Source organism: Pristis pectinata, chromosome 1 (assembly GCF_009764475.1).
Source record: "Pristis pectinata isolate sPriPec2 chromosome 1, sPriPec2.1.pri, whole genome shotgun sequence".
NCBI lineage: Eukaryota > Metazoa > Chordata > Chondrichthyes > Rhinopristiformes > Pristidae > Pristis > Pristis pectinata.
The window spans coordinates 147,863,932-147,877,566 of NC_067405.1; the positions used below are offsets into that span (position 1 = coordinate 147,863,932).

At 52.8% G+C, this 13,635-nt stretch overlaps 1 protein-coding gene across 1 annotated transcript in view; it reads right to left on the minus strand.

The window, feature by feature from the left end:
• Positions 1-2,846: 2,846 nt before the first annotated feature.
• The window catches only part of LOC127572882 (nesprin-2-like), a 139,628-nt gene continuing 128,839 nt past the window's right edge, over positions 2,847-13,635 (minus strand). Inside the window, exons 41-45 of the mRNA XM_052020634.1 lie at positions 11,426-11,591; positions 8,143-8,274; positions 6,583-6,738; positions 4,926-5,125; positions 2,847-2,901 (exon numbers count right to left, since the gene is read on the minus strand). Of these exons, the coding sequence (XP_051876594.1) occupies positions 2,847-2,901; positions 4,926-5,125; positions 6,583-6,738; positions 8,143-8,274; positions 11,426-11,591 (709 nt within the window). The remainder of the gene's footprint in view (positions 2,902-4,925; positions 5,126-6,582; positions 6,739-8,142; positions 8,275-11,425; positions 11,592-13,635) is intronic.

The following is a 13,635-nucleotide window of genomic DNA, read 5'->3' on the forward strand; positions in this document are numbered from 1 at the left end:
AGACCAGAACTGCACGCAGTAGTCCAGGTGTGGCCTCACCAGTACCCTGTACAGTTGCAGCACAACCTCCCTGCTCTTAAATTCAATCCCTTGAGAAAGAATTATTTCACCCAGTAAGTGATGGGGTCTGGAACCCACTGCCTGGGAGTGAGAGAGGCATCATGTTTGGAAGCTATCTCACAGGAGCACCTGAAGTGTGACCCGCAGAGTCCCAGACCGTGAGCTGGGATTACCAAGGAGACCACTCAGCTGGCACATTCATGGAGTAACGTGCTGTGGATAAAGAGGAGCTGATAGATGTAGTATACCTGGATCTCCAGAAGGCATTTGCTATGGTGCCAGATCAAAGGTGACTACAGAAAATAAAACCTCCTGGTGTAGGAGGTCCACAGACACACAAGAAATTCTGCAGATGCTGGAATCTGGAGCAATACACAAAAGTGGGAGGAGCCAACAGAGAAGTTGTTGAGGGTGAGAACCAGTTCAGCCAGACGGAGGAGGGTGGAGGTGGGAGGGGAACTGGTTGGGTCTGTTATCGAGAAAGAAGCGGAGAGCATTAAGGCCTTCCTGATGGGGGATGGAAGTGTACAGAGACTCAACGTCCATGGGGGAAATGAGGCGGTCAGAGCCAGGGAACTGGAAGTTGTTGAACTGATGGAGAGCATGTGAAGTGTTACGGATGTAGGTGGGAAGGGACCGGACCAAGGGGGACAAAATGGAGTCAAGATAGGAGGACACCAGTTCAGTGGGGCAGCAGGTCACAGAGCAGAAACATAAATGTTTTGTTTCACTGACTGACAGGATGTACTGGGTGGTATGTCACAGGGAGCTGTGCGGGGGACTCAACTTTTTACAATCTAGTTACTTTTCGCAAAGGATGAAGGCACTTGGACTAGGGCTTAAATGAATACCCCGTCTGTATGTGCCATGGAGAGGGGCATGGAATCCCCTTCCCGGTGGTGCTGCCAGGGTCTCGAGCCCCTTCTCTCTTCCCCTTCTCTTACTGTCACTTTAGCACAACCTCAGTTTGCATCCTCTACTTTGCGCCATTCCATTCCTTGTGTGCTCGTCGTTTTTATTATTGCCAGGTATAAAGTTTATTCTGTGAGCTACACGCGAGCGAGGAATTTCATTGCACCCTGAATTTCATTAACAATAAACTAACTAATCTGAGTTCACGGAAAAGAACAGCAATGTGCTGAAGTATAGCGGCTTTACAAACAAACAGGTGCAGGTGGTGGCGGAGCACATAAAGATGGATAAATCCCGGAGGCCTGACCAGGTGTATCCCAAGAACGTTGTGGCGAGCAAGGGAATTGCTGGGGCTCTGGAGAGATTTTTCTATTTTCATTAGCCACGGGTGAGGTCCCGGAAGACTGGAGGGTGACTAATGTTGTACCTTTATTTAAGAAGGGCTACAAGGTCAAGGCAGGGAACTACAGGCCAGTGAGCTGAACATCAGTGGAATTCTGAGGGACAGGATCTACCTGCACTTGGAAAGGCAAGGACTGATTAGAGACAGTCAGCATGGCTTTGTTCATGGGTGATCATGTCTTATGAGTATGATGTTTTTTTGAAGAGGAGACCAACCTCAAAGTTGAGTTTATTGTCACATGCACATGTCCATGTGTGCACGGGTGCAATGAAAAACTTGCAGCAACATCACAGGCACAGAGCATCAGATAAGCAGCATTCACAAGAAAAGCATAAATTAAACATGAACACAATTTTTACAAGAAAGAACACAATTAGAACAACAAAAAAGCCCACTTTAGTGCAAAGTCATAATGTTCATTGTGGTTGTTGAGGAGGGCTGAGTAGCAGATGTTGTCTAGGTGGACTAGATGGAAGGTGTTTGACAAGGTCCCACATGGGAGGCTGGTCTGGAACATGAGGTCACTTGGGATCCAGGCTGAGCTAACTAACCGGATCCAAAATCAGCTTGTTGGTAGGAGGCAGAGGGTGGTGCTGCAGGGTTGATTTTCAGACTGGAGGCCTGTGACCAGTGGTGTGCCTCAGGGATCAGTGCTAGGATTTGGTTGTTTGTCTCTGGCTCGAAGGAGCGGCTCTCATTTAGGGGCAGGCACGGTAGTGTAGTGGTTAGCGTAACACTATTACAGCACCAGCGACCCGGGTTCAATTCCGGCCGCTGTCTGTAAGGAGTTTGTACGTTCTCCCCGTGTCTGCGTGGGTTTCCTCCGGGTGCTCCGGTTTCCCCCCACATTCCAAAGACGTACGGGTTAGGAAGTTGTGGGCATGCTATGTTGGCGCCGGCAGCGTGGCGACATTTGCGGGCTGTCCCCAGGACACTCTATGCCAAAGATGCACTTCACTGTGTGTTTCGATGTACGTGTGACTGATAAAGATATCTTGTTTTATATATATCTATGATACGGATGAAAATGTAGGATTGTGAATGAGAACGTGACATGGTTAGTAAGTTTGCCGCTGACACCAAAATTGGTGGTGAAGAAGGTTGTCTGAGGTTACAACAGGATCCAGATCAGTGGGGAAAATGGGCAAGGGAATGGGAGATGGAACTTAACTCAGATTTAAACCAGGGCAGGACAGACGCAGGGCCCTGGGGAGTGTTGTTGAACAGAGAGTACAAGTGCCTCATGGTACAAATACATACTTCCCTAAACGTGGTGACACAGGTAGACAGGGTGGTGAAGGTGATGTATGGCCTGCTCGCCTTCGTCGGCCCAGGCAATGAGAGTAGGAGTTGGGACATCATTTTACTGTTGTGCAAGACATTGGTCAGGCCGCACTGGGAATGTCGTGTGGAGTCTGGTCACCACACTGCAGGAAGGATGTAGTTAAACTGCAGAAAGTGCAGAAAATATTCACAAAGCACAGACGGGGTAGATAGCCGGAGTCGGTTTCCCATGGTAGGGGTGTCTAAAACAAGAAGGCACAGGTTTAAGGTGAGGGAGAGGAGGTTTAAAGGGGATCTGAGGGGTAAATGTTTCACACACACAGTAGCTGGTATATGGAACAAGCTGCCAGAGGAGGAGGAGGAGGCAGGAACAGGAGGCATCTGGACAGGTACTTGAACGAGCAGGGCACAGAGGGATGGGGAATTAATGCGGGCAGGTGGGATCAGTGTAGAGAGGCATGGTGGTTGGCATAGACACGGTGGGCCGAAGGGCCTGTTTAAGGTCAGAGGTAGGTTTTTTTACACAGAGACTGTGGGTGCCTGGAACACACTGCCAGGGGTGGTGGTGGAGGCTGATACAACAGGGACATTTAAAAGACTGTGAGACAGGCACATGGATGTAAGAAAAATGGAGGATTATGAGCTGTACAGGAGGGAAGGGTTAGATTGATCATGGAGAAGGTGTTTATAATAGGTTGGCACAACATCGTGGGCCGCACGGCCTGTACTGTGCTGTTCTATGTTTCTATTCTGCAAAACTCTGTCGCACTATGTCCCCACACCCCTCACTGTAACACTGACACACCCCTCACCCCGACACTGACACACCCCACACCTCTCACTGTAACACTGACACATCCCACACCCCTCACTGTGACACCGACACACCCCACACTGTAACACTGACACACCCCTCACTGTAACACCGACACACCTCACACCCCTCACTGTAACACCGACACACCCCACACTGTAACACTGACACACCCCAACACTGACACACCCCACACCCCTCACTGTAACACTGACATATCCCACCCCCCTCACTGTAACACTGGGACTCAGCCGCACACCTCACTCAGAAAGAATTTTGACCCATAGCCAATTCAGGCACCTCCTAAATCTACCTGTTTTGTGCCTCACTGAGGTTGGTTTGTGTTGACATGAATTGTCTGCTGCTCGGTGGCTCTGACTCACTCAGAGTGCAGAGAATTAATAATCCACTGAAAGCCACTCGGGCCACGCTGCCTTCGGGGAAGTCATGACAACAATTTGCTGTTAAATTGCATCCTTAAATGGAATAAAACTCCTCAAGGACCTTTCCCAGAAATAGGAGGAAATGTTCAGAGCAGTTTCTCAAGGGCATAGACTTTCAAAGTCCATTACTGTGGTGAAGTCTGGTCCAAGACTGGTTTACTGAGTGTTGGGTTAAAGAATCACCCCCACCCCAGCACCGTGTCCGAATCTATGCAAAGGACACCCAGCCCCACCCAAGGAGTGGCTGTATCCTCACCACAAAGTCACAGAGTGACAGAGCACGGAAACAGGCCCTTCAGCCCAACTCATCCATGCCAACCAAGGTGGCGACCTGAGCTGGCCTGTATCTCTCTAAACCTTTCCTACCCATGGACCAAATGTCTTTTAAACATTGTAAATGTACCCACCTCTATCACTTCCTCTGGCAGCTCGTTCCACACACCCACCACCCTCTGTGCGAAGAAGTTGCCCCTCAGGTCCCCTTCAACTCTTTCCCCTCTCACAAACCTGTGCCCTCTAGTTTTGGACTCCCCTACCCTGGGGAAAAGACTGACCATCCACTTTATCTACGGCCCTCATGGTATTATGTACCTCTATATGGTCAGCCTGTGGAACGAGCTGCCAGAGGAAATGGCTGAGGCAGGTACAGTCACAACATTTAACAGACACTCGGACAGGTCCATGGATGAGAGAGGGATATGGGCCAACACGGGCAAATGGGACCTGCCTGTCCAGTCTCATCCTTACAACTCAAGCCTCCAGTCCCAGCTGAGCCTGGAAAGAACAACAGCACAACCACAGCCTTTTGGCCCACTGTCGATGCTAACCCTTGAAAGTGGCTGTGAAATTCGCCTGCTGAATTTGGGTGCTTGCACCCGTCAGGTAGTGCTGACCACTGACAAACTGCATCAGGAAGAATCAGCCCTCTGACCCACTTTGGGACACAACTGGCGAGGATTTCTCCTCCTGGACCACCCAGCTCCCCTCCTCCCTCCCCCCCCACCATTACCTTGCACTCGCGAACTGACCCGCTCGAGCCCGCAGCGAGTCAGTGAGCAGGGAGCAGCAGCGGACGGCCAGCCCGAGCCTGGTATGGAGGTCCCACAGCGAGCCCAGAGCGGCCGGGCAGCTGAAGGTGGCCGACTGCCCCAGCGCGTGGGTCTGCTCCGTCAGCGCACGGTGAGCTGCCTCCAGCGTCTCCAGCAACACCTGTAACACACGGCAACTCGTCACCCCCTGACCAGGCATCACAGCCCCCGTCATCGCCCCCTGCCCTACAGTGTCCTACAATGGCAGAACCAGTGGCAAGTCCCCCTCCATCAGTTCTGGTTGCCCCCATTACAAGGACGTGGAGGCTTTGGAGAGGGTGCAGAAGAGGTTCACCAGGATGCTGCCTGGATTAGAGAGCATGAGCTATAAGGAGAGGTTGGACAAACTTGGGTTGTTTTCTCTGGAGCGGTGGAGGCTGAGGGGAGACCTGATAGGAGGTTTTCAAAATTATGAGAGGCAGAGATAGGGTAGACAGTCAGTATCCTTTTTTCCAATGTCAAATACTAGAGGGCATGCATTTAAGTGAGAGAGGGAAAGAGGGGCAAATATTTTACACAGGGAGTGGTGGGTGCCTGAAATGTGCTGCCAGGGGTGGGGGTGGAGGCAGGTACGATAGATGGGTTTAAGTGGCTCTAAGGCACATGAATGTGCAGAGAATGGAGGGATACAGACCACGTGCAGGCAGAAGGGATTAGGTGTCATTAGCTTTCAGCATAACGCTATTACAGCGCCAGTGACCCGGGTTCAATTCCAGCCGCTGTCTGTAAGGAGTTTGTACGTTCTTCCCGTGTCTGCATGGGTTTCCTCCGGGTGCTCCGGTTTCCTCCCACATTTCAAAGACGTACGAGTTAGGAAGTTGTGGGCGTGCTATGTTGGCGCCGGAAGCGTGGCGACACTTGTGGGCTGCCCCCAGAACACTCTACACAAAAGATGCATTTCACTGTGTGTTTCAGAGAACATAGAACAATACAACACAATACAGGCCCTTCAGCCCACCATGTTGTGCCGACCTTTAAACCTCACCTAAGACTATCTAACCCCTTCCTCCCACATTTTAAATTCCTCCATATGCTTATCCAGCAATCTCTTGAATTTGACCAATGTACCTGCCTCCACCACCACCCCAGGCAGCGCATTCCATGCCCCAACCACTCTCTGGGTGAAAAACCTTCCTCTGATATCTCCCTTGAACTTCCCACCCATTAATTTAAATCCATGCCCTCTTGTATTGAGCATTGGTGCTCTGGGAAAGAGGCGCTGGCTGTCCACTCTATCTATTCCTCTCAATATTTTGTACACCTCTATCAAGTCTCCTCTCATCCTCCTCCTCTCCAATGAGTAAAGCCCGAGCTCCCTTAGTCTCTCCTCATAATCCATACTCTCTAATCCAGGCAGCATCCTGGTAAATCTCCTCTGTTTTGATGTACATGTGACTAATAAAGATATCTTATCTTATCCTGTGCTGAACTGTTGTACGTTCTGTGTTCTGCCTTTTACATTCTATGTCGTATCAACACCTTGGGGGACCATTGATCAGAAACTGAAGTGGACCAGCCACATGACCACCCTGACGACAGATGCCCTCAGGCCTCGCCATTGCCGCTTTCTGCCATTACCTGGTGGTGTTTCAGTTTCTTCTCCACCTCCTCAGGGGGCACCAGCCTGCAGGAGCAAAGTCCCTCCTGTGTGGCATCCAACCAGTCGCTGATCCGGAGGGCGGTATTCTGCACGGCCGTCTCCAACTTCAAGTGTGCATCCTCGTCAGTGGTCCCCTGAGGAACAAGACAGGATAATAAGGCCCATTAACAATGCTGGGAACACACAGGGCTCAACTCTTCCCTGCCACAGACTGCAGAAGCTAAAGCTTCACCCCACACCCCACAGATTGCACCGACCTCAGCCGGGGCACTCGCTCTCAGCTCCTCAGTGACTGTGCTGCCAGTTGTCCTGGAGTCTGCAAGCATCAGGACAGGACAGTTGGGAATCAGGGAGAGCAGGCAACGGGGGTGGGAGCACAGGGACAAACATCACTTTAGTTTGTAATCTTTCCTGGTCTGAGGATTGTTGGAGTTGGAAGCCTTTGACTGAGAGAAACGATGCTTCCTATTGGTGGGACGTGGACCATGGTCACCATCTGATTGGTTGTGGAAAGATGGGGCTGGCTTGATGATGGGAATATTAGGCAACCAATCAGAGCCTGCAGTGTACATGATTGGCTGCAGGAGCTCACATGATAGAAGGAGCTGCCAGAGGAAGTGGTTGAGACAGGTACAGCAACAACAACAACATTGAAAAGGTACATGGATGGGAAAGGTTTGGAGGGATATGGGCCAAACATGGACAAGATCGAATGGGAATCTTGGTCAGCATGTACCAGTTGGGCCGAAGGGCCTATTTCTGTGCTGTATCTCTCTAGGATTCATTTACAGGACCAGGTGTGACTTGCACAACACTGCACACCGGGAGGGGTGAACTGATGCTCAGGGGCCCAGAGCAAGTTGTTACATTTCATGACTTTTCACAGCAGGAGAGACAAGCGCTTCTGGTACCAGGGATATTGAGGACAAAGCACTCTCCCTCTACGCCGTCCCATCACACACTCCCGGGGTCAGACACAGGGTGAAGCTCCCTCCACACCGTCCCGTCACACACTCCCAGGGTCAGACACAGGGTGAAGCTCCCTCCGCACCGTCCCGTCACACACTCCCGGGTCAGACACAGGGTGAAGCTCCCTCCGCACCGTCCCGTCACACACTCCCGGGGTCAGACACAGGGTGAAGCTCCCTCCGCACCGTCCCGTCACACACTCCCGGGGTCAGACACAGTGTGAGGCTCCCTCCACACAGCTCCTTCAAGTTGGAACCAAATGCATGGATCAGAGATGAAATTGAATAAGCTCGATTATTCTCAACTTATTGTTGGTGATTCTGCCCCTCCTTCCCCACCCCCCTGCAGTGTTGTCCCAACCCACCTTCTGTCTGAGAACTGGTACACATCACTCCCCTCCCAAGGTCACCACCCCCTTTGTGTGAGGTCCCGTCTATCACTACCACAGACTGCGGAACAACTCCCCGTCTCTCCCCACGGACTGCGGAACAACTCCCCGTCTCTCCCCGCCCTCAACACCTTCCCCCACCACCCCCACCTCCCCCCCCGACCCCCGGCCGAGTCCCCACCTGTGTGTGGGTCGCAAGTTCCGCTGCCTCCTGGCTGTGCCATCCCAGCTGTGCCATCCACATGTTGAGCTCCTCCACAGCCGGTTGTGCGAGACCCGGGACACTGCATAACTCTCCAGCTGTGACAAACACCTGGAACAAGACATCACAGGCACTGAGAACGGAGGGTTCTGTGTTTGCCCACAGCCTTTCAAACACCGAGACCACCGGCCGGTGAAGCTCTCTGGTCTGTTGCAAGCTCACAGACACACTGTGGGGCAGTGGGCAGTGAGGTCTCCCACACTCAGCCAGTGTGGCTCTCCCTCTGCACTGTATTGTTCAGCCCCCATTCCAGTTTGTGGGGGTGGACAAGATTTGGACCCCCACCTCATCCCGTCCCGTTCCACCCCTCTATACATTCACTGAGAGCAGGAGTTTGATCTTGTGGGACAGGAACATGCCTCACCTCCCACTCCAGTGTCACCCAGCCCAGTCTGAGGGAGTGGGAGAGCACTGACAGAGCTAGAACAGAGACAAAGGGCCGAATGGCTGGTGTGGGAATAGCATCAAGTCACAGAGTCACACAACAGGCCCTTCAGCCCAACTCATCCATGCTGACCAAGATTCCCAGCTGAGCTGGTCCCATTTGCCAGCGTTTGGCCCATATCCTTCTAAACCTTTCCCATCCATGGACCTGTCCAAGTGTCTTTTAAATGGTGTTAATATACCTGCCTCACCCACTTCCTCAGGCAGCTCATTCCATATACGGACCTCTGGGTGAAAAAAGTTGCCCCTCAGGTCCTATTAAATCTCTCACCTCTCACCTTATACCTGTGTCCTCTAGTTCTTGATTCCCCAGCCCTGGGAAAAAGGTTGTGCACATTCATTAGGAGTTTGAGGAGATTCGGTACGTCACCAGAGACTCTTGCAAATTTCTGCACATGTACGGTGGAGAGCATTCTGATTAGCTGTTTCACCGCTTGGTATGGAGGCTCCAATGTGCAGGATTGCAGGAGGCTGCAGAGGGTTGTAGACTCAGACAGCTCCATCACGGGCACAACCCTCCCCACCATCGAGGACATCTTCAAGAGGTGGTGCCTCAAGAAGGTGGCATTCATCACTGAGGACCCTCGCCATCCGGCACATGCCCTCTTCTCGTTACTACCATCGGGGAGGAGGTACAGGAGCCTGAAGACCCACAATCAACGATTCAGAAACAGCTTCTTCCCCTCCGCCATTAGATTTCTGAACGGTCCACGAACCCATGAACACTGCCTCGTTATTCCCCTATTGCACTATTTTTTTGTTTTTGTAATTTATAGCGATTTTTATGTCTTTATGCCTTGCACTGTACTGCTGCTGCATTTCACGACATATGTCAGTGATGATAAACCTGATTCCGGTTCTGACATGATTTTGTACACCTCTATAAGATCACCCCTCATTCTCCTACACTCCAATGAAAAATGTCCCAACCTGCTCAACCTCTCTCCAGAAGTCAGTTCCTCAAGTCCCAGCAACATCCTCGTAAATCTCCTCTGCGGATACCAGCTGAAGAGAAACATTTTCTCAGCTTACAGGGTAATGGATCAGGAGCTCTGTGGATCTACATGGTCCCTGGAGAGTTCCTCAGGACATCGAGGGAACTCTGAGCAATCCCAATCTGCTCCTCATATTGCAGAGTTCTCTCCATCTGAGATCATTCCTTAGGACAGAGCTCCCTCTCTTGTACAGCCACAGTATGATCACCTTGCACATCATCCTGCCAAACATCGTACAGATGTACAGTGGAAGGCATTCTGACTGGTTGCATCATGGCCTGGTGTGGGAACTTGAACACAAGATGCTACAGAGAGTAGTGGGACTCAGCCAGTTCTACCACGGGTACAGCTCTCCCCACCATCGAGGACATCTGCAAGAGGTGACATCTCAGGAAGGCGACATCCATCATCAGGGACACCATCCGGGCCGTGCCCTCTTCTCAATGCTGCCATCAGGCAGGAGGTACAGGATCCTGAAGACTCCACACCTCATGGTTCAACAACAGCTTCTCCCCCACTGCCGTCAGGTTCTGGAACCCACCTGAGGAACCCCCACACTAACTCAGACTGTGTTTCCCTCAACGTGCACTAGTGTTTATTCTTGAATGCAAGTTATGTATAATTCATGTTAGTTTAAGTTTATGTTAACTTGTGTTTGTCACGTCTGTAATGTTCTGTGCTGCTGCAAAGAGCTAACTTTCACGGCATTGATACCCTGGGTATGTCTGCCTGTGACAATGAACTTGAAGAACTACACACAAAGCCTATAGCAGGCAGCACTGGTGTTGGGCTCCCAACGTTCTCAAAGGTTTAGAACGATGAAGGGGCTTTGGGGGAGTAAAACTCATTTCCAGAGGGAGGGACGGGGATAAAGGGGGAAGGCAGAAGGGGAGAGGAGGTGGAATAATCGGGAATGTGGATGCAGATTTCAATATGAGCTTTCACAGGGAGACCAGACAGTTATTGAAGGGGCACTTTCGGGGATGTGGGCTGGGTCTGTTCCCTTGGAGTGGGAGAGGCTGAGAGGGGTGCACAGAATTATGAGGGGCATAGATAGGGTGGAGAGTAGGAAACCTTTCCCCGTAGCAGTGTTTGGGGTAAGAGGTGTTGAGGGGATCTGAGGGGGGATTTTTTTCCCCCAGAGGGGGGCTGGAATCTGGAACGCAGTGCCTGAGGGGGTGGGGGAGGCAGAGACCAACACTGCGTTGGAGAAGTATCTGGGCGAGCACCTGAATCACCAGGGCAGAGAAGCCTCGGACCCAGCGCTGGAGAGTGGGGTCAGTGTGGATGGGTGCTCGGTGGTCGGCATAGACCTGTTGGGCTGAAGGGCCTGGTTCTGTGCTGTCCGACTCTTGTGATCAGTAGCGACGCTGGTGAACGGTGGAGCAGGTCAAGGGGCCGAAGGGTCGGTTCCTCTCCTCTTCCTCATGTTCTACCCACTGAGGGTGTGAGGGAGAAAGGTGGGGAAGCGCGATATGGGGATGAGGGAGGGGGAGAGGGGCAGGGGGAGAGGGGGAGGGGGTAGGATGGGGGGGAGGGGGGAGGGGGTAGGATGGGGAGGGGAGATGGGTAGGATGGGGAGGGGAGATGGGTAGGATGGGGAGGGGAGATGGGGAGGGGGAGGGGTGGGAGCGGTGAGATGGGGAGGAGGGGGGGGAGGAGAGGGGAGGGGAGGGGGAGAGAGGGGTGAGATGGGGAGGGGAGGGGGGAGGGGTGGGAGGGGTCAGATCAGACCCATCTCTCTCCACAAGGGGACAACTGACCTGTGACCCTTGGCCTTGCTGAAGAGAATCTTCCAGAAGTTTCTGCAGGCCCTTGTTCCTCTGCCGGAGGAGTTGCCACGTTGCCACCAGCTGTTGGTGGGGTGGGGACCCCTCGGCCGGATCCACCGGGGTCCCGACACCCAGGGGAACAGGGTCACCCCCATCTCTGCATGGGGCACACACCATCAGTGAACGGGGTCACCCCCTCCCGTCCCGTCCTCCCTCCCTCCTCCCCTCCCCTGCACCCGTCCCTATCTGTCCCCTCCACCCATCCTCCTCCCTCCCTCCCCTCAACCTGTCCCCCCCCCACCACATCCCCACCCCACTGTCCCCCATCCCTCCTCCCATTACCCCCACTCCCTCCCTCCTGACCTCACTGTCATCCATCCCGCCATGGTGGATGCCTTTGCTCCCCCACCCCCCACTGTATCAGCAGACACCACCCGCCCCCTGAAGAAACTCCCCCTGCCCCACCAATGGGCCTGGTGTGGAGGGGTCACAGTGTTCTGTGCACCCCCTCCTGACCCAGGCTCCCGCTCCATTTGTCCTGTTGGAACAGGTGGAATTCTTACCAGCAAGGGCTTCCTGGGGGATCGGTCAGTGTTCGACCCCAACTCCCGAAACCCCACCTCCGCCCACCTCCCGAAACCCCACCCCTCATCCTTACCACCCACCACTGCCCCTGACTCCCCTGGTCGTGGTCCATCATGGAAACCAGCCTCCCCTCCATGGACTGTCTACACTCTTGCTGCCTCGGGAAAGCAGCCGACGTAATCAAGGATTGCTGCCATTTCAGCTCAGCTCCTCTTCCATCCACCCCCCCCTTTCATTCTCTCCACCCCAGACATTCTCTCTTCTCCCCACTCCCATCGGGCAGAAGATACAAAAGCCTGAGGGCACGTACCACCAGGCTCAAGGACAGCTTCTATCCCACTGTTATAAGTCTATTGAACAGACCTCTCATGTGCTAAAGATGGACTCTTGACCTCACAATCTACCTCGTTATGACCTTGCACCTTACTGTCTGCCTGCACTGCACTTTCTCTGTAGCTGTAACACTTTATTCTGCATTCTGTTTTCTTTTTACGACCCCGATGTACAGATGTACAGAATGATCTGTCTGGATGGCACGCACACAAAAGCATTTCACTTGGTCCGTGTGACAGTAATAAACCAATATCAGTTCCAAGCAGACCCGCTTCCCTGGGTCAGGATGGCAAAGCTCTGTCAGTGTTCCTGCTCCTCTACCCTATCCCCATCCCTCCCACAGCACCCAACTTGTCAGTCAGGGCACTGAGTACAGGAGTTGGGACATTCTGCTGCAGTTGTACAACTCGTTGGTGAGGCCGCACTTGGAGCACTGTGCACAGTTTTGGTCACCATGTTAGAGGAAAGACCCGGTTACACTGGACAGAGCGCAGAGAAGGTTTACGAGGATGTTGCCAGGACTGGAGGGCCTGAGCTATAGGGAGAGGTCGGCCAGGCTGGGTCTTTATTCCTTGGAACGTAGGAGAATGAGGGGCGACCTCGTAGAAATGTTTAAAATTATGAGAGGCATAGATAAGGTGGACGGTAACAGTCTGTTCCCCAGGGCAGGGGAGTCCAAAACTAGGGGGCATAGGTTTAGGGTGAGGAGGGAAAAATTTAAAGGGACCTGAGGGGCAACTTTTTCCACAGAGGGTGGTGAGTGTATGGAACGAGCTGCCAGAGGAAGTGGGTGAGGCAGGTACAACAGGATGATTTAAGAAGCACTTGGACAGGTACATGGAGGGGCGGGGATTGGAGGGATATGGGCCGAACGCAGGAAATTGGGACTAGCTGGGTGGGCACCCTGGTTGGCATGGACTGGTTGGGCCGAAGGGCCTGTATCTGTGCTGTGTTGCTCTCTAACTCTAACTGTAACTCTGTATTCTACATTCTGTTTTCCTTTAGTAATACCTCGATGTATGGAACGATCTGTCTGGTAGACACACAAACAAAAGGTTTTCACTGTACGTGGGTACGTGTGACAATCCCGATCCCCTGGGGCCAACCACATCCCGCTCACCATTGTGACCGGGCTCCCTGGGGTAGGCGGGGGGATTTTGCTCCCAGGCACATGTGTCCCAGCTGTGGATGGAACCTCAGCAGATGTCTCTGAGACCCCACACTGCCTTTTCCCCAAAGTACATTCCTTGGAAAGTATTTAAAGCTTCCACATCTGGGCGTGG